The sequence below is a fragment of the Leptinotarsa decemlineata genome, unplaced genomic scaffold (assembly GCF_025532065.1).
Source record: "Leptinotarsa decemlineata unplaced genomic scaffold, Ldec_3_MD MMD2_tig00026294_RagTag_RagTag, whole genome shotgun sequence".
Classification (NCBI taxonomy): Eukaryota; Metazoa; Arthropoda; class Insecta; order Coleoptera; family Chrysomelidae; genus Leptinotarsa; species Leptinotarsa decemlineata.
This window is the reverse complement of record NW_027412674.1, coordinates 8,451,846-8,478,378: the sequence shown is the minus strand read 5'-3', so window position 1 is coordinate 8,478,378 and position 26,533 is coordinate 8,451,846. Positions and strand designations below refer to the sequence as shown.

Sequence of the window (26,533 nt, the reverse complement as noted above, 5' to 3'; positions counted from 1 at the left end):
TTTAGAATTTTTTAAAAAATTAAAAAATTCCAAATGGAAATGACTTGTGAAAAATTATTTCGGAAATTAAATATATTATTTATCAATAGTTTTTCAATGGATTTGAAGAACTATTTAAAAAATCAGGCGAGCATTTCATCCCTTTTTTACAAATAATGTATTAAACGATATACAGTGTATAAAAGCCAAATGGAATAAATTCATTATTTCGGTTACGGTACATATTTTAACAAAATCCCGAAATACGTCAAATTTAAATTATAATTTGACATATTTCAACGGAAAAATGCTAATATCCTTACCTTCAACACCCGTCGAATGACAGGTACAACACCAAATATTTTAAATGTGAAGTAAAGATTTGTGATATATTGTTTGAAAGGTATCTTCATTTTCTATTCAAAAATGTTATCGCTTTCAAGTTGAAACAATTGAGATAAAATAAATTAAAATCTTGTGGTTACCGAAATTCCATAAAATACTCTCAAAAATTATTGCAATATACTCTGAACTTATTTCATGTTGAGGTATTAATAATAAAAAAGTATGCAAAAACCATAGCGATGTTCTTTTCAGATGGTATCCTTTAAAAAACTGTAAATAATTTCCGTGGCAACGTTAGTTTAAAACGCCTTGTCAACTTGTTTTATATTTTGCAACATTGTCAGTATTTTAATTTAAGTTTAAAGTTCGTTAACTTCAAGTCTGACAAATGGTTAGATTAACGGAAATCTTGAAAATCCCGAACACAACGGAAAGTAGCTCGCCTATTTCATGAGAAATTTCAAATTTACCTCCCATATCTCAAGAAACAATAAGCAAAATAGAGAAGCAGTTTCGCGAGCTTGGTCATGTGGGGCAGATAAAAAAGCAACTGTCAATGCAATGAGTGTTGAAGTCAAATTAGATGTGATGCTAGAGTTTGAGGAAAACCCACATACATCGAGTAGACAGGCATCCACTACATTCAATGTAAGCCATACATCGATAGTAAACATATTGAATGAAAATAAAATGTATCCCTACAAAATGATACCTACTCGGGAGCTCATGGAAGACGATTTTGATAGAAGAACTTATTTTTGTGAGCAAATAATGGACATGTTGGATAATAATATTATTCAATTACGTTATGTTTTCTGATCGGCAAAATTTCAGCTACTGGTCAATGAATGAGAGAAGAACACCCGCAATATACCCTGAAAAGGTTAATGTTTTGGCAGGGATTGTAGGTAGGAAACCATATCATTGGTCCCTTTTTCATTGAGGGCAACTTGAATGGCGATAATTATTTGGCACTACTTCAAAATTATATCATTCCAAGTTTAGCAAATTTATATCCTGATCAGGAAACCCTCAATTTCCAATTTCAGCAGGATGAAGCCCCACCACATTACCAAGTTAATGTCCGGCAATACCTCGATTAAACATTTCCCAATCGGTGGATAGGGAGGCGAGGATCAATTGAATGACCAGCGCGATCACCTGATCTTTCATCATTACATTTCTTCTTATGGGGATACGCAAAGAGCAATGTGTACAAAATTAAACCTTCAGATTTGAATGACTTAAAAGAAAATAACGCTTGCGATTAGGTCGATAACGCCTGATATGTTAAATAATGTTCTTTGTCGTATTTTAGATTTCATTACGTTTTGCATTACATTTTAGTTTTTGAGTGTATTTTCAAGTTCAAAGTTCAAAAACATGAAAAATAGAGATAAAGGTCCTAAAAATATAAGCGATAACTCATTCGATTCGGAATCACCTCTAGAAAAAGGTTTTTGAAGGATTTTGGTGCAGGTAGAAAATAAGATTAAAAAAATGGTATTTAGTTTTTCGTTAATAACTCAAAAAATATTAATATTTAAGTAATTTTGAAAAAAGCTCGCTAAAGAGGAGGAAAGTCCCGACTCCCGAAACTCTATCTCCATTATTTATAATTTATATTTATAATAATGATGTTGAAAATAGGGTTCCGCGCGGCTGTTACGGCATGCGCGCGCTGCCGCTAAAGAGAGTTTATCAAAAGAAATAATTTTTTTATAACATAAAATGTCATTTTAAAAATTTGAAAAAAATCTAGTATCTTCTTAACATTTGAATGAATGGGGTCCCGTAGAAAAAAAAGTTTCATCACCATTTTTCAAAAAGTTACTCAATTGTTAACTAACAATTTTTTTCCAATTTCCGTTAGTATAAATAATGGGATGAAAGGTATAAATAATCGCCCTATAAATTTTAAACTTCGTGGAGCCCTTTTGATATATATACTTCATAGGATCCTGCGATAAAAGTTCATAAAAATGTATTAATTTGTTAATTATGATTGTTTATAACTATTGCAAAATGAAATATCTAAAAATTGTTGATAAAAATGTTTTGATCAATTGATATTTAGCTGTCTGTTTCCACATTAAACAATGGCAATTATCTCCAGACAACAAAATAGCAAAAAAATTTCAAAAATATTGAATTTATCTATTTGTTTACAACAATTTAATAAACAAATCACATAAAACTTCATATCCTATGTTAATAACTGCCATTGTTTAATGTGAAAACAGACATAGCTAAATATCAATTGATCAAAAAAATTTTATCAATAATTTTTAGATATTTCATTCTGCAGTAGTTATAAAAAATCATAATTAACAAATTAATAATATTTTATGAACTTTTATCGCAGGATCTTATGAAGTATATATATATATCAAAAGGGCTCCACGAAGTTTAAAATTTATAGGCCAATTATTTATACCTTTTATCCCATTATTTATGCCAACGGAGATTGGAAAACAGCCACGCGGAACCCTATTTTCAACGTCAAATTAAAATTATAAATAATGGAAATAATGGAAATTTCCTACTCTTTAACGAGCTTTTTTCAAAATTGCTTAAATATTATTTCCAGAAGCATCACAGCTTCTGCTAACGAACTGGGGAAAACTTTGCAGTACCCCAATTACGGTAAATGGAACATCCATTTTATGCATTTAGAAACTTGCGTTTCTAACAACTTAACCATGCCACACAGTCCCCTACGGCTCTGAGGAATGATTGATTCTCTACAGCCCCCTACGACTCTAAAGATTGTTTCTCCACAGCCCCCTACAACTGTGAGGATTATATCTGATAGAGCAGAGCTTCGGAAAGGATACACCGAAATATGTCCTGTGGGGTCCAATAAAATCATTTTGTTAATAACGATTGCAATTTTTTACCTGCACCAAAGAAAACTAAATTCTTCTGTTTTCAATTCAAAATTATGGAACATGTATGATAGGATTTAGAAAAAAATTGAATATAGGGAGTAGTTAGTTAGTAGTTTCATTAGGAGCGCTGAATGCTATATATTTCAATAACATTTACCAACAATTTGAAGGTGTCAATTCTTGAAAAAAGGGCACCGATTATTCAAGGAAGGATTGATTGAGAAAGAAAAAAAGATAAGTCAAATTATATACATTAGTGAAAATTATGTTAAAAGAATATGAGGCAACATTCGAAAGTAGATTTTCAGTTACCGTAAATTGTCTCTTGGAAAATATGACTGAAAATGTCTCATAGCACTAAGTATATGAATAAAATTTCCTGATACGTGTTGCTGTAACAAAAACATAACGAGTTATATTCAGAACTCAAGTAATGCTTATATAGTTAAAAAAACGCTATAATACGTGCTGAAAGTACACTCAAAATGATTTGGAAATTGAAAAAAAAAATAGTGAATGACATAGAATACAGTTACGAGAACCACCTCTTAATAATAAATCAGTCGAGAAGTACCAGAAAATGTTTACCTATTTTTGAAGTAGGAAATTAAGAAATTCTTCAAATTTGTTATTGTTCTTTAATGTTAATTAAACTTGATCATTTGCTTGAACATCTCCCAATGATGTATCGTTCACCGCCATTGAAAAATAAAAATATTGTCTACGATGCACATTTGTTTTCGATACTGGATTGGTAAATAAGAGTACTTGCCAACCCTATATAAAAATTTGAAGTTTTTTCTGTATCTTACGAATTAAATTGTTCGAATGTGTTCACTGCTTACTAAGTCCTATCCTGTATAAGAATTGTAGAAACAACCAAAGACTTTGGAACATCTTTGTTTCTTTTCAGTTTATAAGTCTTCTATATCCGCATTAATTCTCGAGCGTGCTCTATCTACTTTTCTTTGTGCACAATTTTCCACTTTACTCTGAGTATGCTTCCATTGTGGGCTAATTTTATCAGTGTTTCATAGTGTTGAGTCATTATTTTTATATTGTTATTCGACTATTTCGATGTTTGTGCCCACATCAGATAAATATTTTCACAATTTGCTCTTCACGATCAATAGATATCTTTATATTGCATTTTTTTGTTGAAGTTAACTATTGTCCTAACAATTCATCAACATAATCAACTTTTGACTGTTTGTCCAGTTTTTCACTTATTGAAAAATAGGCATATCGTTTATTTTACAATGACATACATATAGGTCGTTTCAGAAGTTTTGACCGTTTTTATGAATCTACTTCAAACTGTAATATCTCAGTGGAGACGTATTCAATTCAATCGAAATAAGAGCCATTTGAATCAGTGCACTGTTTTCAAAGTGATCGGGATTCGATGAAGTCGACGAAGGACATTTTTGCCTGGTCCTGATTGGCGAAGATTTTACTCGTGAGAAAGTTATCGGATTGGAAAGATGGTAGTCGGTTGGCCAAAGGTCTGGGGAGGATGGTGGATGAGGCATAACTTCGACGCTCAATTCGTCCAATTTTCGGACGGCGATTTGTAAAACGTACGGACGGGTGTTGTCGTTGAGCAGCTGCTGCTGACGCAATTTACGGTGGGTAAATTTCGTCGATTTCCTCACAAAAGAACTCTGCTGTGGTGGTTTGGCCCGTTTGCAGAAAGTTATAGTGAATCACATCAGTTGCTCACCACCATACAGTAACCATGGTCTTTTTTCGGTAGATTTTCGCCTTCGGGAAGTGCCTGGGTGGTTCAAATAGAGCGTCCATTAACACATTGCCAAATGCCTTGTTAATTTTTTAGGCTGTTTTGGTAGCGTCTTGGTTCATTTGGAATTCGCAGAGAAAAATTGACCAGAAATCGCTTAATGACAAAATATGTTAATATGCTGAATAAGTAGAATAAATATTTATTGAGATACGGAGCAACAAGAGCACATGCCATTAAAACGGACAAAACTTCTGAAACGACCTAATATTATAGTATATACGATGTTAATTCGAATTGCATAAGAACTAAATCATTACCGAACTTCGGCAGTTTCTTTTATGGCATGGGCGGCGTGGTATAATTTTTTTGTCTGATCATTTTTTAACTGAACAGTTATACATTTTGTTCGAACAAGTCATAGCAGGTCATGGATGTTTGCCAATTCAGGATATGAATCCTATTGGTTCCCAAAATACGGCTAACCGACGGTCATCGCGCTAAACCCTGTATACAAGTTTTTTTCAAGTTGTTCCCAACAAATAGAAAAGTTTTTTTAGTGTCGATTTGTCAAAAAGTTTATCTGTTTGAAAAAAGTTCTGCATCATCACAAACTTAGATAACCTCCAGGCATTTATTGACTCTCTTCATCAAATTGTTATTTACAGCACGATTGATTTCATCGGCATCTTGAACGTTGAATGCTTGCAAATCTTTAGAAACCATATTCTCCTTATTTGTTGCAGGATCTACATATATAATATTTTCAAAATGTCCACATACATAGTAGTCCACAGGAGACAGATCGGGGAAACGGGCTGGTCAAAGGAACGATGCATTACTAGCAAAGTATCCATCATGAAATAATTGATCGAGTCATACGGTCCCGTAATTATGAGGCGGTGCTCCACCCTGTTGGGACCAAATATTTTCCGCATTTTCAGTTATCAGTTTACTGCATTCACTAGGTTTTTGTATTGACATTATTTTCAGTATCAGACTTATTTTCATAATCTGATATTCCCATTTTTCCTTTTCCGGTATTGTAAATTTTGTATTGTAAATTTTGAACTCTCATATCCTTAGCAAGTAACAATCTGGGTACCTAAGTAATTGCTATGACGACTACCATGAAGGTGTCATCCGTGGAAACCATCAAAAAACTCAAACCAAGAATGTCAAAGATAAGGCAAGGTTCCAAAACGGCGATATGTTGCAAATCCAAACTTTGATATCGATCACCGAGTGAGAAATCGCTTTTTATCGCTATTATAGCTTTCAGTAGAAAATAACATCCTGCTCAAAATATTGAGGCAACTTCCTTTTTTACACGCTTTATATTAGCTTCACCTGTATGTATGTATGTTTGTTTGTATGTCAGTTTGTTTGTAACTCTCAAGCTAGGCATCTGTATTTGACAGAATTATCGACATTATTGCTTGATCTATTCGCGGGCAGATGGCGCTGTACACAACCTCCTTGCATTTTCAGACTCGCTCTCCGGAATCGGAAAATATCAATCGTCATTTTTCTAAACAATATACGGCTGATTGATCCCAAAGTTTAGATAAAATAAATATAGTTTAAAAACTAAAAAAAACACGTTTTTAAAGAACATCGAACTGAAAAGTTTTTTTTTCGATCAATGAGAATATGATTGATTGTATTCATCGTGTTCCAACTAACAAAAAATTTTCCCCTAGAGACAGACCAAAAAAAAAATTGAAACTTTTTCTAGTCGCAAGTACCGCGATGCTTTACTAACTTCAGTAAAAGCTAAGAAAATGGATGCTGGATCAAATAATTCAACCTTGGAAGTGGTTGACATTTCTGATAAAATTTATATCAATGAACATATCACACTTATGAACAAAATTTTGCATAGAGAAACTCGGCAAATTGCCAAGCAAAAAAAATTATAAGTTTGTCTGGATAAAAAATGGAAGCATTTTCGTGACACATGACATGCTTCAGAAAATATAAATCAATATCTACTCGTAACATCATTAACTTATTTTGTAGCAAAAATGGCTTATACACTGAATATTTTTTATCAAAATTGTAGAGGACTTCGGTCTAAGATACATGAATTCTGAATTTCACTAGTTCGGACTTCCATTGTCTACTATATAAAATGATTTGAAATCCCTGAAACAACTAAAAAAAAAAGAAGAAAATAAAAATGAATAGCTGAAAATAACAATTGTATTAATCAAAATAAACCTGAAATGAAATAATAGTGAAATAAAATACAAGTAAAATAGAACAATTGAACAAAAATAAATAAATAAAAAAAGAAAATAAAAATAAAAAGTTGAGTGATTCCAAGTCACGTTAGTTCACGACGTTTCGATTGTTAGTATCTACAATCGTCTTCGGGTGATGACTGGACTGATTCCTCCGAGAGATGACTATTTATAGGTCGTTCGAGTACTTTCACTTATCCCCGCTTTCCATTTTCCGCTTCACTGGTTCCGTGGGAGATGACCCTTTGGCGGTAGTTGGCCATTTTTCGCTTGATAACGGGTTTCCATATGTTACGTATTTCTACGCTGGCCTGGCTGAATACATTGTTGGACAACATGTATGCGGCTTCCTTGAATTCTCTTCTAAACCAATGTTCCTCTGTGCAAGATCTCAGCTTGGGACCACTCGATGTTGTGTTGATGGGTCCAAACATGGTCTGCTATTCCTGATTTGCTGGTTCCCCTCGCTGTGTGTGTTTCTTGTGCTCGGCAATGCGAACATTTAATGGCCTCTTAGTTTCACCAATATAAGATTTTCCGCAATCACAGGGTATCCCATAAATGCAATTCTTGGAATCGCAGTCCGCGTTTGGTGGCCTGGTTTTCGTGAGGCTGCTACGAATAGTGTTACCGGATCTGAAGCAGGTTCTGATGTTGTATATGGAACCAATTCTTCTTATCCTCTCCGATAATCCTCTGATGTAGAGAAGTACAAGCACTGGTTGTGATAGCATCTCTTCCTTGCGAGGCTCCCGCTGTCTTTAGCCACATGATTTCTATTTGAATATTTTATATTCAACTATGACGTGATATGCCTCACAGAAACATGGTTAAATGACAATATGATCTCTGCTGAACTTTTCAACGACAAATATCAAGTATTCCGGCGCGATCGTCATGATAGTGCATCTTCTAAATCACACTTCTAAATCTATATTACTCTTATGTATATAGTCGTTTGAACTTTGCATCTGTCGTTTGGAGTCCACAATATTCGATTCACTAACAGAGAATTGAAAGTGTTCAAAATAAATTCGTCAAACAATTGGCGCGTAAAACTGACATTTCTATAATCAATGGAAATTTCCGTACAGTTTTCAAAAAGTATTCTTTGTTGTCTCTTACAAATAGAAGAAAAATGTCAGATATATTAATGCTGTACAAATTATTCAATAAACTTGTCGATTGTCCTACGTTGATAACAAAAATTTCATTGAATACACCCTGCAGAGACTTGCGAAACATGATCTCTTTGCAACCCCATTTAGAAAAACCAATTCAGGAAAATACTCTACGCTAGTTGCACACACACCGATATTAGACGACCAGTATAAAATCGGCCGATATTTTATTGGTAGCGGGTGCTTGCACACTCACCGGATTTTTATCGGTCGAACAATCAGTTGTTTTGTTGTAATTAGCACGCACTACCAAAACGAAGTTAATGCGTAGTAACTACAATTTCACCGAGCATTCGAGACTGGAATGGTCTTTATAAAACCGGTGAGTATGCAAGAGTGTATTTAGTCATGTACACCACTACTTTCCGGTACTGCCGGCGATACAGTGGCAGTGGACGGCTGCTCACCGGTATTTTACCGGCGACGATCACCGGTCGGCGTGTGTGCAAGGTCCCGTTCCCTCATGTGGTTCACTATTGGAATTTGGACGACCGGTACAAAATCGGTGTGTGTGCAACTAGCGTTACGCTAGTCGGCCGTCCATAATCGGTGTGTGTGTGCAACTAGCGTTACGCTAGTTGCACACACACACACCGCTAGTTGCACACACACCGCTAGTTGCACACACGATGTGTGTGCAACAAGCGTAACGCTCGTTGCACACACACAGCGGTATAAAATCGGCCGTCCAAATTTCAATAGTGAACCACATGTGGGTACGGGACCTGGCACACACGCCGACCGGTGATCAGCGTCGATCACCGGTATAAAATCGGCCGTCCACAATCGGTGTGTGTGCAATTAGCCTTATGCAGAATTGTCAGATCCTTCAATACTCATTGCATAATATTGAAAAACTGAGGTTACCTTTCCTTAGATTTAAAAAGTATGTGAAATCTATTTTTATTTATAATTAGTAGTTATCGGTTCTTCATATACTGTTTTTTTTTAATTTTTTGTTAATATTCATTACTATATAGTGTAATGTACTTGGCGCTTTGTGCGATATTTTTTGTATATCAAGCGTCCGTTGCTTATTTAATTTTTTTTAACTTTTTAGTTATATGTTCCTTAAAAGCGTGTTTTTTAGTTTTTTAAACTATATTCATTAAGCTATTATTTGCAAACAATTAAAAGGCTTCGATTTTCCGGAATAGGAGCACGTGTGTATATCTTTGATATTGTTTATCACGTTGTTTTTCAATTTCTTACAAATACATTCAGTCGTATATGTCTTGAGGTTCATTAGAACGAACCCCAGCAAATATGGGTTAATAAAATCATTCCCGTTTCTCGTGCGGAAGGAAAAGCAACGGAACTGCGATGACTATGTGACGTCCGCTTTTGAATGATAATGAGTTAACGAACCTTTTAAAAAATCCCGAGCACGCGTGTGAGTGCAATATGTTTAGGAATGTGCTACAATTATTTTAGTCACGGGTAAATTCCTATCCAATATATGATTGTGGAAACGTGGACGATTAGCGATTTTTTACATGCTTTATATTGGCTTCACCTGTATGTATGTATATATGTTTGTTTGCTTGTAACTCCCAAGTTCGGGATCTGTATTGACAGACTATATTTTAATGGTTGGCTGGGATTATCAATTTTTAAAAATTATTACCTAACCCAGGGGTCTCCAAACTACGGCCCGCGGGCCAAATCCGGCCCGCCAGTGTCATCAATCCGGCCCACGACAGCCAATGATTTACTGTCATCAATCTGGCCCGCGACAGCCAATGATTACCTAATTGTTGTTACTATTGCTGTGATAAGTTGAAAATGAAAACACAGAATGATAATTACTCGGTTTTATTTACTTGTCAGGTAAAATTTAACGACAGAAATGATGACAAAGAAAACTTAACTTAAGTATCTAAGTTTGAGCATATTGATAACTAACAAATAATTGAAATGAATCGCAGTAAAACAAAAACACTAATGAGATTTACGTAATTGTGATTTTCCACCGACAATACTTTGTAGTTGTGGATCAATTTTACTTGTACCAATTATCAAAAGAGATTCAAGATGCTCATCGGTCAATTGAGATCTGTAAACATTCTTTGTGTACTTCATCTTGGAAAACGTTTGCTCACACAACTAAGTAGTACCAAAAACAGAAAACAACCCATGAGCAAATTTATGCAAATTATCAAATTGTTCCAGTGGAAGACTCTTATAAAATTCCCACAAAGATGAATTTTGATATTTGTTCTTAAGCATATCACTGCACCGTAAATCAATAATTTCCATTTGGACTTCCGGAGCCAGGGTTTCAATGTCTGAATCAAAAGGATTTTGAAAAATCTTAATTTCATTCGCAATGACATCAAAATCTGAAAAACGAATATCAAAATTTATCTTCAAAGCACTCAAAGTTTCGATTGCAAAATTGACGAGAAATTCAGTCTCTGTAGTGTGGCTGAATATTTCACATGTTTCAAAATATGTCAAACATTTTTTACGTAATTGCGATTGAAATAGTATTATTTTCTGACTGAAGGATTTGATATTGGTGTATAAATCAGGGAGAAGCTGATTTTCTTCTTGCAATCTCATATTCAGTTCGTTCATATCATTTGTCAAATCGACATAGATGGCTAACTTCCACATCCATTCACTATTTTCTAAATCGGCAAAAGGGCGCTGCTTCTCATTTAAAAAATTTTCGATCTCTGCTCGAAGTTCAAAAAAGCCCTTAAGGACTTTCCGCAACTAAGCCAGCGTACGGCAGTATGATATGGTAAATCATTTTCTCCAATCTGTTGAATAAACTCGCGGAATTGTCGGTGATTCAGCCCAGTGGATCTGATGAAGTTAACAACTGATATGACTGGTTTTAGAACTTCAGACATATCCAAACATTTTCCGCACAAGGACTGTTGATGAATGATACAATGTAAGAATAATGGTTTTGAACCACCATCATTTTCTACAGCCTTTGACACAAGTGCAACCACTCCTTTTTTTTACCATACATATTTTTGCCTCCATCAGTTGTTATAGATTTCAATTTTCTCCATCGAAGGTTCTTTTTATTAATGGCATTTTCAACTCCCTCAAAAATATCTGCCCCAGTTGTCGTGCCGTGAATACTATCAGTATCAAGAAGTTCTTCATACACATAGCTTTTATCTACTCCGCGAATAAAAATCGACACCTGAGCAGTATCTGACACATCCGTTGACTCATCCACTGCTAGAGAAAACCACTCATGATGTCCATTTTTGTCAGACAGTTGAGATGATATATTTTCTGCGATGTCTTGCACCCTCCGAGCCACGGTGTTTGCTGACAAACTGACACTTTTAAATAAATTTACCTTTTTGGGGCATATTTTTTCGGCTACTGCAATCAAGCATTCTTTTATCATTTCTCCATCGGTGAATGGTTTTCCACGTTTTCCGATTTCAAGAGCCACACGAAAGCTGGCGCGCGTTGCAAACTCTTGTTCAGTATTCGCTTTGGTAATCAAAGATTGCTGCGATTTGAGTCCGCGTTTCAAAGCTTCAAATTTTTTCTTCCGCAAACTTCCTGTATACTTGGAGTAACTTTGAAGATGTTTCGATTCATAGTGTCGTTCAATGTTATAGTCTTTGAGAACAGCTATGGTTTCATTACAAATTAAACATAGCGCCTCATTACTGGACTCAATCACAAAATACTGAAAGTTCCATTTTTCTTGGAACGTTCTGCATTCACTGTCGATTTTTCGCTTCTTTTCCATACTAACAAATCACACATAAAAACAATAAGTCAAATCAAAATACTTTTATTGACGGGTGTTACTTTATTTCACAATAGACAGTTTCGCTTCCTTCGCCTTTCCTACGCAGACTAACTCGAAGTTGCGCCGCTAGCCTTTTTATATGCAATTATTACTGCCATCTCGAGGTGATCGGAATACACTAGCTAGAACCAGAACTTTCTCAACCAACGCGGTAATTCCAAATATTTAATTACGCCTAATGCCACCTAACGGGTAGCTGAAAAAGATAGTACATAGTACCACTACTCGCCACTAGACGTCGGTAAGTGTCACAATACACAATAATAATTTAAATGCAAAAAAGCGTAAGTATGCTTAGGTCACGCACTTTGCGACTATCCTAGTCTAGAAATGTAGTTAAGGGCAGAAATTGGCCCTTGGAACAAACTGAAAAAATCATTATGGCCCGAAGGCTTCAAAGTTTGGAGACCCCTGATCTAACCTAACCTAACCCAAACCTAATCTAACCTATCCTAACCTGAACCTAAACTAACCTAACCTAACCAACAAAGTAGGTAGATTTTGAGATTTTTCGACAACCAATTTTTTTATTTTACATACATTTTTTTTCAATAGAAAGTATCCTATGTTACTTCTAATGTCCCAAGCCTTCAAAGTACCCGTTTTAGGGCCTATTTTCAACACTCTGAGAAAATTTTTAATATTGGTCCTACAGTTCCGGGAGGAAGGAGTTTTTTGGGAAACTTTCTCCTCTTTTGGAATCGTTTTTCAAATTTGAAAAATCTTAAATAGCTTTTGAGATATTTGCAAAAAGCGAACCCCATTTTTTCAGGTAATTGTTTATAACTTTTGCAATTTTTGCAAATGACACTTGTTTTTTTTCAATCATCTACACGCTATTCCAAATCGAATGACACTTCGTTAATACTTTTTTGGGGCGAAGAAAAAAGGTCAACCTGAAATGTTCTTATGACCAGAGTATACGGTTGTGAACTATACTTGTGCGGGTAGTATTTTACAAAGGTGACAATTTTAGAAAGTAACTGAGAGGATAGAAATTCAAAAAGACCACCGTGGTCACCATCGAGAAGTACGAACACCACAGCTTGAGGAAGCAGTACTTAATTTGATTGAAGAACAACCTACTACCAGTACTAGAAAGATTGCTTTCCAGCTAAATGGTGATCATATGACGGTATTTCGAATTTTAAGGGAACAACTCTTATACCCTTACCATCTGCAACGAGTACAGGCACTGTTACCGCGAGACTTTCCGAACCGTCTTGAATTTTGCAATTGGATGCTGGAAATTCACAGACGAATGTAGTTTTTCTCGGGACAAGATTATTAATTTTCATAATTACCACATATGGGCTGATGAAAACCCTCACGCTATTGTCGAAACTTACCATCAAGAACAGTTTTCTCTGAACGTGTGGCTCGGAGTTATTGGGGATGATTTAATTGGGCCTCATTTTCTACCTCCTCGATTAAATGGTGAGGCATACGTTCAATTTTTAAGAGTGTGTATCCAGTACTGCTGGAGGAAGTTCCTTTGGGCGTCAGAAGGGATATGTTTATTATGCATGATGGAGCTCCCGCCCATTTTAGTCAAGTAGCACGTCAGCATTTAACTGAAACATATGCAAATTAGTGGATAGGTCGAGGAGGACCACAGAACTGTCTCGCTCGATCCTCGGATCTCAGTCCTCTCGATTTCTCTATTTGGGGCCATTTACAGCATTTGGTTTATCGTACTCCTGTTCGCGATGTAGAGGACTTAAGAAACCGCATCATCGATACGTGCAGGGTAATCAGAGAAACTCCAGGAATATTTGAGCGAATACGTGGATCAATGCGCCGATGTCTAGACGCATGCGTAATGTCTGAAGGTAGACATATTGAACATTTACTATGATTTCTACATGTTTTGTGTTTTGTTATTAATGAATTAGTTTTGTTTATCATCCTTTAATCATTTAATGCAGGTACTAACTACAAAATAACAATACATCCAGTTCGCATTTATGACGATGTATCTCTGTAGTTGTTCGTAAAATAATTTTTTGCTGCGAACTGGTTTATTTTGGGCAAAAAACCCAAGAGACATTTTTTGTTTAGAATGAAACAGGCTATCGGAAATAAATTTTTAAATGGTAAACAAATAATAAAACAAAAAGTTACATTGGAAATAAATTTTAGGGGTTGCGTTTTCCACCCCTTACAACCATGGGGCAAACCAAATAAATTACTGGCTAAGTGTCTTTTTGGCAGTAAAAAACGTCAGGGTAATTTTATTATTGTAACTTTTTCAGTGCTTGTGAAAAAAATTGTTTTGAAAATTTTATGTACCCCCTTTAAGGGGCTGTATCTCAACAAGGGAGGCTCCAATGAAGTTTCTTTACATGAAAGATCCTATCTTTTTTTCGATGAGGAATCACCTCCTCAAATGTTTCACACTCATTTAGTTACACCCTGTAATATGGTTCATCTTTATGTTCTAGACGTGATGTCTCATAATCTGACGATTATCTAGAGGGATTCGCCTAATCTGACAAAAAAAATATTTTTTGAAATTTCTTCAAATCATTGAACTTAAATAATTGAGAAGCTCAGGGAATAACATGCAAATAAATAAGTGTGTGTTTTTTAAGTAGAATACTTGTATTTATAAGAAAATAATTTTTAAAAATGCTCAAAAAAAGTTAGTTTTTTATAATCAATTGATTAATTAATCTTCATCTTCATCACGAGTCTCTGTGATCAGCTGTGATGGCGTCATGACAACAGAATTCAGAGTGGGGACGGAGTGAGTGAGTAATAGAATGAGAAAAAGTGAAAGAGGAATAGAAACTCGGAAAGGGAAATATAGGTATCACACAGCTGCACGCATTAAACTTTATCGACGAATTTTTGTTATTTCGTTATTTTCGTTATTTCCTTCAAAATAAAAAAATTAGCTAGGCTCGAGAATGTCCAAATTCAATTATTTTTTTACAACTTTGCTGCCCTTTCCTTTCTTTACGTCACTCTCAAATTGTCAGATTACTGGAATATACACTTTTTAGCATGGAATTAATTAACTCACCCTACCTTAATCTGACGCGCTCGAGAATTTCTGATGATCAATTTTCTTTACTAATCTGATCCTTCATCCATCACGGGCGGCCTTATATATGGGGCTCATATTTGGTGGAGTTACTTAACCGGGTACAAGGTATCTCCCTGTATATTAATCTGCCGAGCTTTAGTAAATTCCGAAATCTCCGCTTGGGCTCCCCTATTATACTTAGCGAAATCACCCAATCATATACATATCACATTTGAACTGAGATAACGAGATTGCTATCAATAAATCAAACGTGAGGTATATAATAATGATGATATCAAACTCCTGAAATTGTATTGTTTATACCACCTGTCTCTAGCGTAATCATTTGAAATCCTGCGATGATGTTTGCATATTTACTTTCAACATATGCGATTGTTTGAACAATTTTTATCACGTTTTACACAGTAATTATTAAATCCCCCCCTTTACCTCGCCTTCCATACCGAGTAAATATGTGTATATTCGAAGCTGCCTTACTCAGACGATTTTTTTACACACTGCACAACTTCCTTACTCTTTTCTTTATCTAGCTAGAGCGATACCTGTGCCCAGTTGGAATGACTAGCTCTTTACTTGCGAAGGCAAGAGCGTAGGTCCGTTCTTGACTTTTTATAGAAATTCAATTATAAGTGCTGAAAAGGGTTACCAAATTGAAAACTCTTATTCGGACACTATCTACAGAAGTTTCAAGCAACTATACCCCTTTTCAACACTTGTCACTGTAGACCAACTATGTTACACCAGGATAGGAGACACTTCAAGAATACCAATAAAACTAGGATGAAGGCTCTGAAAGGTTCTGAAAGTTTCTACCCTTTCCAATGGTTGATTTAATAGGAACTATTACAACATTCAGGGTCTTACCCTAAGGTTTATTGCACTAAACCTTACAACTTCTGATCGAAATGCTAATTCTAGAAATCATCAAGGAAAGTCAAAGCTGTTGTTTTACACTCCTGCAAACAGACTATGTGATTATTAAGATCCGAGATTTCGGCAATGTCCAACAGTAGCCACCTCATTGTATCCAATTTATTCCTGTTTTCATGCTATTAGTGGTTCTTATACTTTGATATTTTTGTGCTTGTATGCTTTTAATACTTGTACGCTTTTCATTTTGTGCTTTTATGATTTTGATGATGTTGTCTGGAACAACTATAACACGAAGAATATTAGTGATGCACTGTTTGGAACTGGATTCAATCTTTGGATGAAACTGCAGTAATATTTTTCACAAAAAAACTGTTGTGAAAAGTCCTGATGACTTTACGATTAGTTGAAATTAACAATTTCAAATTATGATTTTATACAGTGTGTAAAAGTCAAATGGAATAAATTCATTATTTCGGTTACGGTACATATTTTAACAAAATCCCGAAACACGTTAAGTTTTAATTATAATTTGACATACTTCAACGGAAAAATGCTACTCCTACCTTCAACCTCCGTCGAATGACGGGTACAACCCCCAATTTTTCAAATAGGAAGTATAGATTTGTGACATATCGTTTGAAAGGTCTCTTCATTCTCTATTCAAAAATGTTATCGCTTTCAAGTTTATTGCAACAATTGAGATAAAATAAATTAAAATCATGTGCTTACCGAAATTCGATAAAATACACTCAAAACTTATTGCAATATACTCAAAACTTATTTCATGTTGAGGTATTGATAATAATAAAGTAAGCAAAAACCATGGTAATTTTATTTTTAGATGTCATCTCTTGAAAAACTGTAAATAATTTCCGTGGCAACGTTAGTTTAAAACGCCTTGTCAACTTGTTTTGTATGTTACAACATTATTTGTCAGTATTTTAATTTAAGTTTGAAGTTCGTTGATTTCGAGTCTGGCAAATGGCTAGATTAACGGAAATGCATAAAATAACAGTTTTACTGTTATTGATTGGATACGGAGACAAAACTCGAACACAACAGAAAGTAGCTTGCCTATTTCATGAAAAATTTCCTAATTTACCGCCCATACCTCAAGGAACAATAAGCAAAATAGAGAAGCAGTTTCGCGAGTTTGGTCATCTGCCAATGCAATGAGTGATAAACTCAAATTAGATGTGATGCTGGAGTTTGAGGAAAACCCGCATACAACATATGTTGAAACAACATATCAAAAGAAAATAAAATGCATGCATATAAAATGAAACCTACTCAGGAGCTCATGGAAGACGATTTTGACAGAAGAACTTATTTTTGTGAGCAAGTGAAGGACATGTTGGATAACAATATCATCCAATTAGAAGACGTTATGTTTTCTGATGAGTGTACTTTGTCTCTTAACGGCCATGCCAATCGGCAAAATTGCCGCTACTGGTCAACGGAAAATCCTCACTGGATGAGAGAAGAACACACGCAATACCCTCAAAAGGTTAATGTTTGTAGGAAACCATATCATTGGTCCCTTTTACATTGAGGGCAACTTGAATGGCGATAATTATTTGGCCCTGCAAAATGATGTCATTCCAAGTTGAGCGAATTTATATCCTGAACCAGGTAAACCCTCAAGTACCAGTGAATTTGGTTTCAGAAGGATGGAGCACTTCCACATTACCAAGTTAATGTCTGGCAATACATTGATAGAACATTTCCCAATCGGTGAATATAGGGAGGCGAGGATCGGTTGAGTGGCCAGCGCGATCACCTGATCTTTCATTATTACATTTTTTATGAGGATATGTGTACAATGTGCAATGTGTTCAAAACTAAACCTCCAGATTCGAATGACTTTGAAGAACGAATAACGCTTGCGATTAGGTAGGTCACGCCTGATATGTTTAATAATGTTAGAATACATTTTATCTGAGATTAGGATGTTGGAGACGTTTGCGGTGAACATTTTGAACATCTACTTTGTTAACATCCATAGTTCTTTTTGTATTCTACATTTCATTACATTTTAGTTTTTGAGTGTATTTTATCGAATTTCTCTTACCACATGATTTTAATTTATTCTATCTTGACTATTGCAATAAACTTGAAAGCGATTACATTTTTGAATAGAAAATGAAGAGAGCTTTCAAACGATATATCACAAACCTATTTTTTTTTTTGTACCTTGGGAGTCCAAGTCTCCAGGTAACACTGCAGCCTCTTGGGCTTATTGCGTTTGTTCTCCCATCTTCTCATGACACCCATTCCATCAGTTTCGTTCCATGTACTAGTTCGTACCGGTTCCGTGTTGGATGTTCGTCATATTCTTCTGGACGTAATTTCATACGTCCATATATTGCCTGCCTCCTATGATTCAGTGCCTCACATTCGCATAAGATGTGTAGAGCTGTTTCTATCCCTTCGTTGCATAATCTGCAGCTGCGGTCTCCATTGTACAGCCCCATTTTATTCAGGTGTTCTCTGAGCGAACAATGACCGGTTAGTAACCCTGTAATTATTCTGAGCCGATCCCTACTATATTGAAGTAGTTCTTCGGTTCTTTTCTCGGACGGTTCCCCAATGAAGGTTCTACTGTGTTTGTTGCCAGGTACTTTTGTCCAGTACTCTGTGTGTTTCTTATTGGTCCATATCCTAATCTGGTTTCGTACCAGTGATTTTGATACCTCCAGAGCTGCTTCAGGGCCTATATATGAAGTTGATGATCCGCGTCTAGCGCATTCATCAGTTTTATCATTACCTGTGATTCCTGAATGCCCTGGCACCCAGTACAAAGTTAATTTGTTCCTGTTTGCAAATTCATTCAGTTCTTCATGGCATTCCCAGACCAGTTTTGATGTCACCTTCGGGTTTGTCAAAGCCCCTAGTGCGCTCTTGCTGTCTATTAAAATATTGATCCGCTCATTTCTTTGAGGTCTCAATTTATCAAGCCTTGCACACTGCAAGATAGCATACACTTCCGCCTGAAATACGGATGTGTATAGTCCTAGCGGATAGCTGTAGTTTAGATTTCTATCCGCTCGGTATATTCCAGCTCCCGTTCCATGTTTGGTCTTCGATCCATCTGTATACCAGGTGTTTTTTCCAAACATGTTTTCGGGATGACTAATGGTTTTCCACTCTTCACGGCTTATGATTTTGACCGTGAACTGTTAAAGGTGTACTTCGGTGTCATGAGGTCCGTGCACATATTCAATATGCGCTCCTCCACTTGTTCCGAAATTTCTGTTCGGTCCAATCTTTTGAAGTTCGGTGAGTTTTCCAGTCTGAATTGGCCCATCCTGGCCTCCCCCATTATCACAAAGTGTAAAGGAGGTAGATTCAGGAGTGTCTCCAATGCAGCTGTTGGGGTAGTTCTCATTGCTCCCGTCATTCCCAAACATGCAAGTCTTTGCACCTTGCCTATTTTGTTGATGGCGGTCGCCTGCTTCACCTTTGGCCACCAGACCAGAGATGCGTATGTTATCATAGGTTTAACCACCATCGTGTATAGCCAATATACCATGTCTGGTTTTAGTCCCCATGTTTTTCCATAGGTGCGTGCCGTTTCTGTTGACATACCTGACCTGTATGCATATTGGTCTCGATGTAATGGTCTGATAGCCAGTGTTACGTTCCTAATGTGCCTGTCAAGTAGTTTTTCTAGCGTTTTCAACGCAAATGACATGAGACTAATTGGTCTCAAAGCCTTCGCCGAGCCCTGTCCGATTTTCCCAGGTTTCGGAATGAAGGTGGCCCTGATCAGTCTCCAAATTTTTGGTATGTGTCCCAGTGCTAAGCTTGCCCTGTGAATTATATACAATTTTTTGAAAAGTACTTCCGGTCCCTTTTGAAGCATTACTGGGTATATGCCATCCGGTCCCGGCGACTTGTAGGGTTGAAATGAGTTTATAGCCCATTTGATTTTGTCCGTATTTATCACCTTCTTTGTCGTTTGCCAGTCCTCCCTGGATGCCCTTTTCGGGGTCTGCAGTTCTGAATTCGCCCAGGACTCCGGTGTTAGATTTGTAGTCTCTTCTCCGGTTTTCGTTCCCCCCCCCCCCGTATTTGTTTTATAATTATTTATTGAGACCTGAGGTTCCTTCGAGAGTATTTTGTAGAGCCTGGCACATGCTTGGGTCCATCAGCCAAAAGGGTAGAGGAGCTGGTCTCCAAACCTGGATGAAATCACGATGACATGCTTGGGTCTGTTCGACCTCCTCACATTGCCTTCTCCACGTATCTCTCTTGGATTTTCTCAGGACTTTGTTATACTCAGTTAGGGCCCTTCTGTATTGGTCCCATGAACCTGATTTTCTTGCGCCTTTGAAGGCTTTTCTAGTTTCGTGTCTCATCCTTGCCAAATCTTCATTCCAACAGGGCACATTCCTGTTTGATCTCTGATTTACTATGGGACAATGTTCGTTGTACGTAGAGATGATAGCTCCCTGTAATCGATCTGCTGCCAACTCTAGGTCAATGGAATCTCTGATGTCAAAATCCATGCGGTCTAAACAGGTTTCCAGGTCCACCGTATAGGCTCCCCAGTTTGTTTTCCGGGGATTTTGATATGTTAGGATCGAGGTCTGAATCCCTCCGATTTCAAAGTTTATGTGTCGATGGTTTCACAAACCTATACTTTCCATTTAAAAAAATGGGGGTTGTCCTGTCATTCGAAGGGGGCTGAAGGTAGAGGTGGCATTTTTACGTTGAAGAATGTCAAATTATAATTTAAATTTGACGTGTTTCGGGATTCTTTTTATATGTACAATAATCGTAATATTGAATTTATTCCATTTGGCTTTTACACACTGTATAATCCACTTTTGAATTAATATATCTATAAATAACTAATGGAATCCATTGTTATGGATAATTCTCAAAAATTTCACTTGAATTACCACTGAGTGTTCTCTATCTGATAGTTCGATCCTGCATAACCCATTAATTACAATCATCCAGGTTACACTTAATTTCACCACGCGTAGATTTGGACTGACCCTTGACACCATTTGAGAGTATAAACAGATTCCATTCATTAATAATAATAAATGCTTTCATTGAAAGGTTACTCACTACAAGAGATTGAAAATTAGTTGTGCTGTATAGATTATGATTTATTACCTTATAATTTAGAAATGATGAGTATTAGATTTCACTTTTACTAATAATTATTCCTAAGTAATCAACAGAAAATCATTATAAAGACGAGAGGAGCAATGCACTTAGTAATATTTACTCTTTTTTTCATTTATTTATTTAATTTTATTCATGAATATTCAATTTGTTGCAGGATCTGACGAAGGAAGAACCTACCCTTAGAAATAGCACAATAGAAGAATTGAAATCCAAATTAGGACATCACGAAATCGGTAAGTACCCAGTGCAAACATGTTCTTTTAATGCAGGTTGTTTCAAAAAGTCTTATCCGTTTTTATGAGTTTACTTCAAATTTTAATATCCCAATGAATACGATGGGGACTATTTATTATTTGGGAACTCGCAACTAATTTCTGTAAGTAAAATGTAGCAATATAGTAATAAAGTTTGACACTTTTGAGCAAAAACGTACTCACAATGTTCTGATGTATCTACAAGTGCTATTTGTTTTGTTTACAGTGAGTTAAGAAAATCAATTTGACCAAAAAATGGGAATTTCAAGAGTAGGTTTTTGTTGGATTATTTTTCACAACTTCCGACGTGGATTATGTAAACAATAATGTGTCGATGAACTCAGTTTTTTGTATGGCGGTAAAGCATCATCAAAAACCACAGTATATTGCTGGTATAGTGAATTCAATCGTGGTCGTAGTTCGGTCGCCGACAAATTCCGTGAAGGTCGTCCAAAATCGGTTGTTGTGCAACAAAACATCCATGCAGCATTTTGATGTTCGGGTGAGACAGTGTTTGATCTCACACCGATGGACTTTTTCTGTGTGGTTTCTGAAGTCGAAAGTGTACTCTACTAAGCCCAGAAATCTAGAAGACCTGCGATAGAGAATTGTCCGGGAATTCTGATTTCTGACTCCGGACATCTTCAATAATGTAAGGAACGCTTCCGGAAGTAGACTGTAAAACTGTATGGAACTAGATGGAGGTCATTTTGAACACTTTATCCGTTGATTGTGTTGCCATTGAGGTAAATTTTCGTTATGTGGACACCCGGCTATTTTGAAAAAATTTTTGACTGTTCTTACGTATTTTTATGCGTAGATTACGAATCCGAAAGAAAAAAGCGGCGCTCTCCCTTATTTAAAAAGTTACGGCCCTTCAAAGTTCAGAAAAGGGCAACTTTTCAGCCTTCTTTTTCACTAAATAAACTATTTAAAAACACAAGCATTTATTCACTAGGTCACCTTTACACCTTATTCCTCCTTCTTTAACACTTTTCACTTCAATAATCAACATTTTTCTTATAAAAATGTTAAAAAATGTACGGAGCTGCTTTTTGGTTACATATCACTGTATTTTACGTTTTTAAGGTTAATGATATGGTTGGTACGATTGATGCAGTCCATATTCCTGAAGTAATTCAAATGTTTTTTACCTTCATTCTTTAGATCGTAAATTGGTTTTTGGTGGTGTATTACGAATTTGAAATAGTAGGCGACGGCAAATACCAACCGCTTTTTTCTGAAATGTCACAAGTAACTAACCTAAAAATAGAATAATGTCACCAGGAGAAGCATTCGTTTTTAAATTAAGTTTTTTATAAGAAAAATGTTGATTATTGAAGTGAAAAGTGTTGAAGAAGGAGGAATAAGGTGTAAAGGTGACCTAGTGAATAAATGCTTGTGTTTTTAAATAGTTTATTTAGTGAAAAAGAAGGCTAAAAAGTTGCCCTTTTGTGAACTTTGAAGGGCCGTAACTTTTTAAATAAGGGAGAGCGCCGCTTTTTTCTTTCGGATTCGTAATCTACGCATCAAAATACGTAGGTACAGTCAAACATTTTTTCAAAATCGCCGGGTGTCCACATAACGAAAATTTACCGCCATTGATATTACTTTCGTTGATTTCCTTTATAAAATGAGCGACAGCGAATTTTTTGTTTTTTTCCCAAATGAAACGTTCAACATTCAATTTCTCAGTAACGAATGAACTGATTTCGAAAAAAATTACAGAAGTGATAGAGGGATAAGAGACATTTCAAATGATGTATCACTTGACTCCTTATGCCATTGAAAAAAATAGAGGGGTAGTTGCTGACCATAGGGGGGTGAATCCAATTAGTCCCCCTAGAAATAAAAATTTTCGATTACACGTCCGTTTCTGACAGGGAGGGGTCAAGTTTTCGTTGGAACGCCCTGTAGTAATGAGCTGAAAAGAGGCAGCATCAAAGTATAGAGTACACAATTTTCTATCAATCAGTAGGGTAGGGCGGAGCTAGTTAAGCATTGGGGTAAGTTGGGCAATCAAAATACCTCAGAAACTTCAGAAACTATACACCGGACTCTAGCACGTCAAATGAAAGAAATGCGGGGGCGAGGGAGAGGAACAGATCACGCGACCGCTAGTGGCGAATTGACGATCGAGTAAGGCACGCGAGCGCTTTGTTTATTTTACGAACAAAAAGTAAGAAAATCGTGTCTGTGTAAATTTTTTCTGTACAGGTCAAATGTTATTCATTTTCAATCAAGTAAGTGCTAAAATTTCATTAATTTCATGTATTTTTGATATCTATCATGGATTTTGTATAAACTAATACAGTTTTCTCATAATCTCATTTTGAATTCAAATAGTCGGGTTAGGGTATGTTGTGGAACTGTTGCTCAACTTACCCCGTTATTAAAAATAATAGTGACTTATGTCCATCCATATGTAAATGGATGGACGTCTCAGTATTCGGACCGTTCAAAACATATTGCGCCTCTGCACAAGATTCATGGCTACGAAACAACTCAGGGTAGACTATAACCATTTACGATATTCCAAAAATAGTCGCTGATTCACTGCCTTTTGCTCAGACAAGTATAAATTTTATGAATGGTTTCAAAAAGACTTGCATCTTCCCATACAACCCCAACATTTTTAGCGACGATGAGTTTTCACCATCGTCTGTAACCGACCATCCAGATCCGGCATCTATTGACTTACTCACCTATTCAACCTGATCGCGTTCCGTCTACCTCTGCCAGTCAATGTGAACCTGAGCCCAGTACGAACAATAAAGAAACTGAACAGCCCTAGAAAATATTCAGCTATACCCAAAGGCAGCTCCAAGAAAGATAAGTACAAGTATGCGAAGAATGAGAGAAGCAACTCTCATGCACAGATACACCCGAGAATAACGCGTTGCAAGAAGAACAAAATAAATCTAGTGAAAAAGTTAAGGAGCAAAAGAAGAAAATTAAAAAAAAAGAAATTAGAGTGTTAGTAAAAAAATACTTCAGTCAAGTGATGAAAGTGACAAAGATGAATGTATCTGCCTGGTTTGTAGCGAATTCTGGTCTGACAGCATACCAGGAGAGAAGTGGATCCAATGCGAAGATTGTAAAGAGTGGGCACATAAAAAATTTGTCCAAGTTACTGGCCTTCATTTCATTTGTATCAATTGCAATTCCGATGACGAGTATGATTAGTTTTAGTCATTATGGATATTTTTTCTTAATTTAATCTTTATTGAAAGTGGAAAGGATAAGTCTATTCCAAAAATTAATCATTAAATACGTTGCGTTTTTGTTGATTCTATTTTTATGCTTAATGTCTGAAAAAATATTATGTTTTGTTTTTTTTTCACTTAGAAGTTAATAAAGTAACAGTTAATTATCAAATACAATTTTCATTTCATGTCTAGAAACCTTAGTTAGACTAGAATCTCTAACTACTCAATTTGCCTCATACCCTTGCTCAACTTACCTCACCCATGGGGTAAGTTGAGCATACTTGACTTTCTTCGTTTAAACAGCTGTAACTTTTGAACTTGATTTGTTAGAAATAAATTACTATGGGTTTTTTTTGTAGAAGAATAAATCAGTAGTCCATCGATATGCCATAAAAACTATTGACAGTTATTGTATGGGAGCTATAATCACTTGAGTAAAAAATTGCTCAACTAGCCCCGCCCTACCCTACATACCACGACACAATAGAATAAATATTTATTGGTGTATGTACATACAAAACCAACGACATCAAATTGTACAAAACTGTTTAAACAGCCTAATAGGTTCCTGATAGGTTAGATTAGGTTAGGTCCAAAGTGAGTGGGTCTATCCGACCCTTCACCGCAACCCGCAAAGGTTTATTGTGACTCACACATATTCACACTCGACGAAGCCGATTAGTTTGTATGGTGAGTGGTCTTTCATGTCAGATGATAAGAGTATGACTAAAAATCTGAGTCGGTCCTCAGCGGGGCAGGCACAAAGTATATGCTCTGCTGTTTCATCGTTAACGAGGATGATCAAGGTGCAAGATTCCCACCATGATACCCGCGACAACCTTCCCATATGAGGGTTTTTTGCACCTCAGCTACACCTGACGATGCCTTAGTTTCAACCGTGCAGGGCTTTTTTGCCTCTGGTTTTGGTGAATCATCACTTGAGCGAAAACTTTTGCTAACCTGCTCATGGGTGGTGTGTTCCCCCACCTGAGACAGAATCTGCGTACGCCGCTTAAGAATTTGGTGTAAGACGGTTTCATAAGGTATCCCGCTCTTGAGGAGACGACTCAGTCGTTTCCGGGCTGCACCACCAAACCTTTTTTTTTTTAGGTTCAGTTATTGGATCAGGGGTTGGGGAGTTGAGAAGCTCTCGCTCCTGGTCTAAATTTACAGGGAGGTCAGATGAGGTCGTAAGCTCGAGATCCATCTCCTCTCTAGACTCAGCATCTCGTAGGTTCCGTAGAGACAGCTGATAGGCTCAGTGTCATTCATCCTCTCGGCAAGGATGCACACACCTTAGGATTAAGCCATCGTTGGGGTGCCATTCAGTTAGGGAATAACAGAACCAGAAGTCATTCTGTCGTTCCCGTATTCAGCTGGGCTACGTGGAAGCAGGCATCCAATGGCCGGTTTGCTCAACCCCCACATCCCAAGCCAATGCACTCGCCAAAAACAGCATGCACAGTGATTCAGGAAGTGAAAGATGAACAGAGATAGTTCCTGCTAACGACTCTGTTATATCGAACACGCAGGGCCCCCGTAAGGGCTACTGGCGCCTGTGTGGAAAAAAGGATTTTGGCGCCCCATTAAGGCATTTTGGATCAGGTTTTTTTATTTACTTTTTTGAAGGTAGGTAGGTAGGTGCTTGCAATAAAGCAAAAAACGGAACTTTAGAAGTCATATTTATTTGTAGACTAAAATATCAAAATGAAACAAACATAATAAAATCGTAACAAAATAAATTAAAATAAATTCTTGTTCACACTCATTTTAAAGCATTTACTTTACTGATAGGTACAGACACGTTGTTCATAAATACTA

At 36.4% G+C, this 26,533-nt stretch overlaps 1 protein-coding gene across 5 annotated transcripts in view; it reads left to right on the top strand.

Moving 5' to 3' along the window:
- LOC111514603 (protein FAM107B) overlaps positions 1-26,533 on the top strand; it is a 198,915-nt gene that overhangs the window by 131,996 nt on the left and 40,386 nt on the right. For all 5 annotated transcript variants that reach the window (XM_074180292.1, XM_074180291.1, XM_074180289.1 and 2 more), the window contains exon 2: positions 21,404-21,482. In XM_074180292.1, the coding sequence (XP_074036393.1) occupies positions 21,404-21,482 (79 nt within the window). The remainder of the gene's footprint in view (positions 1-21,403; positions 21,483-26,533) is intronic.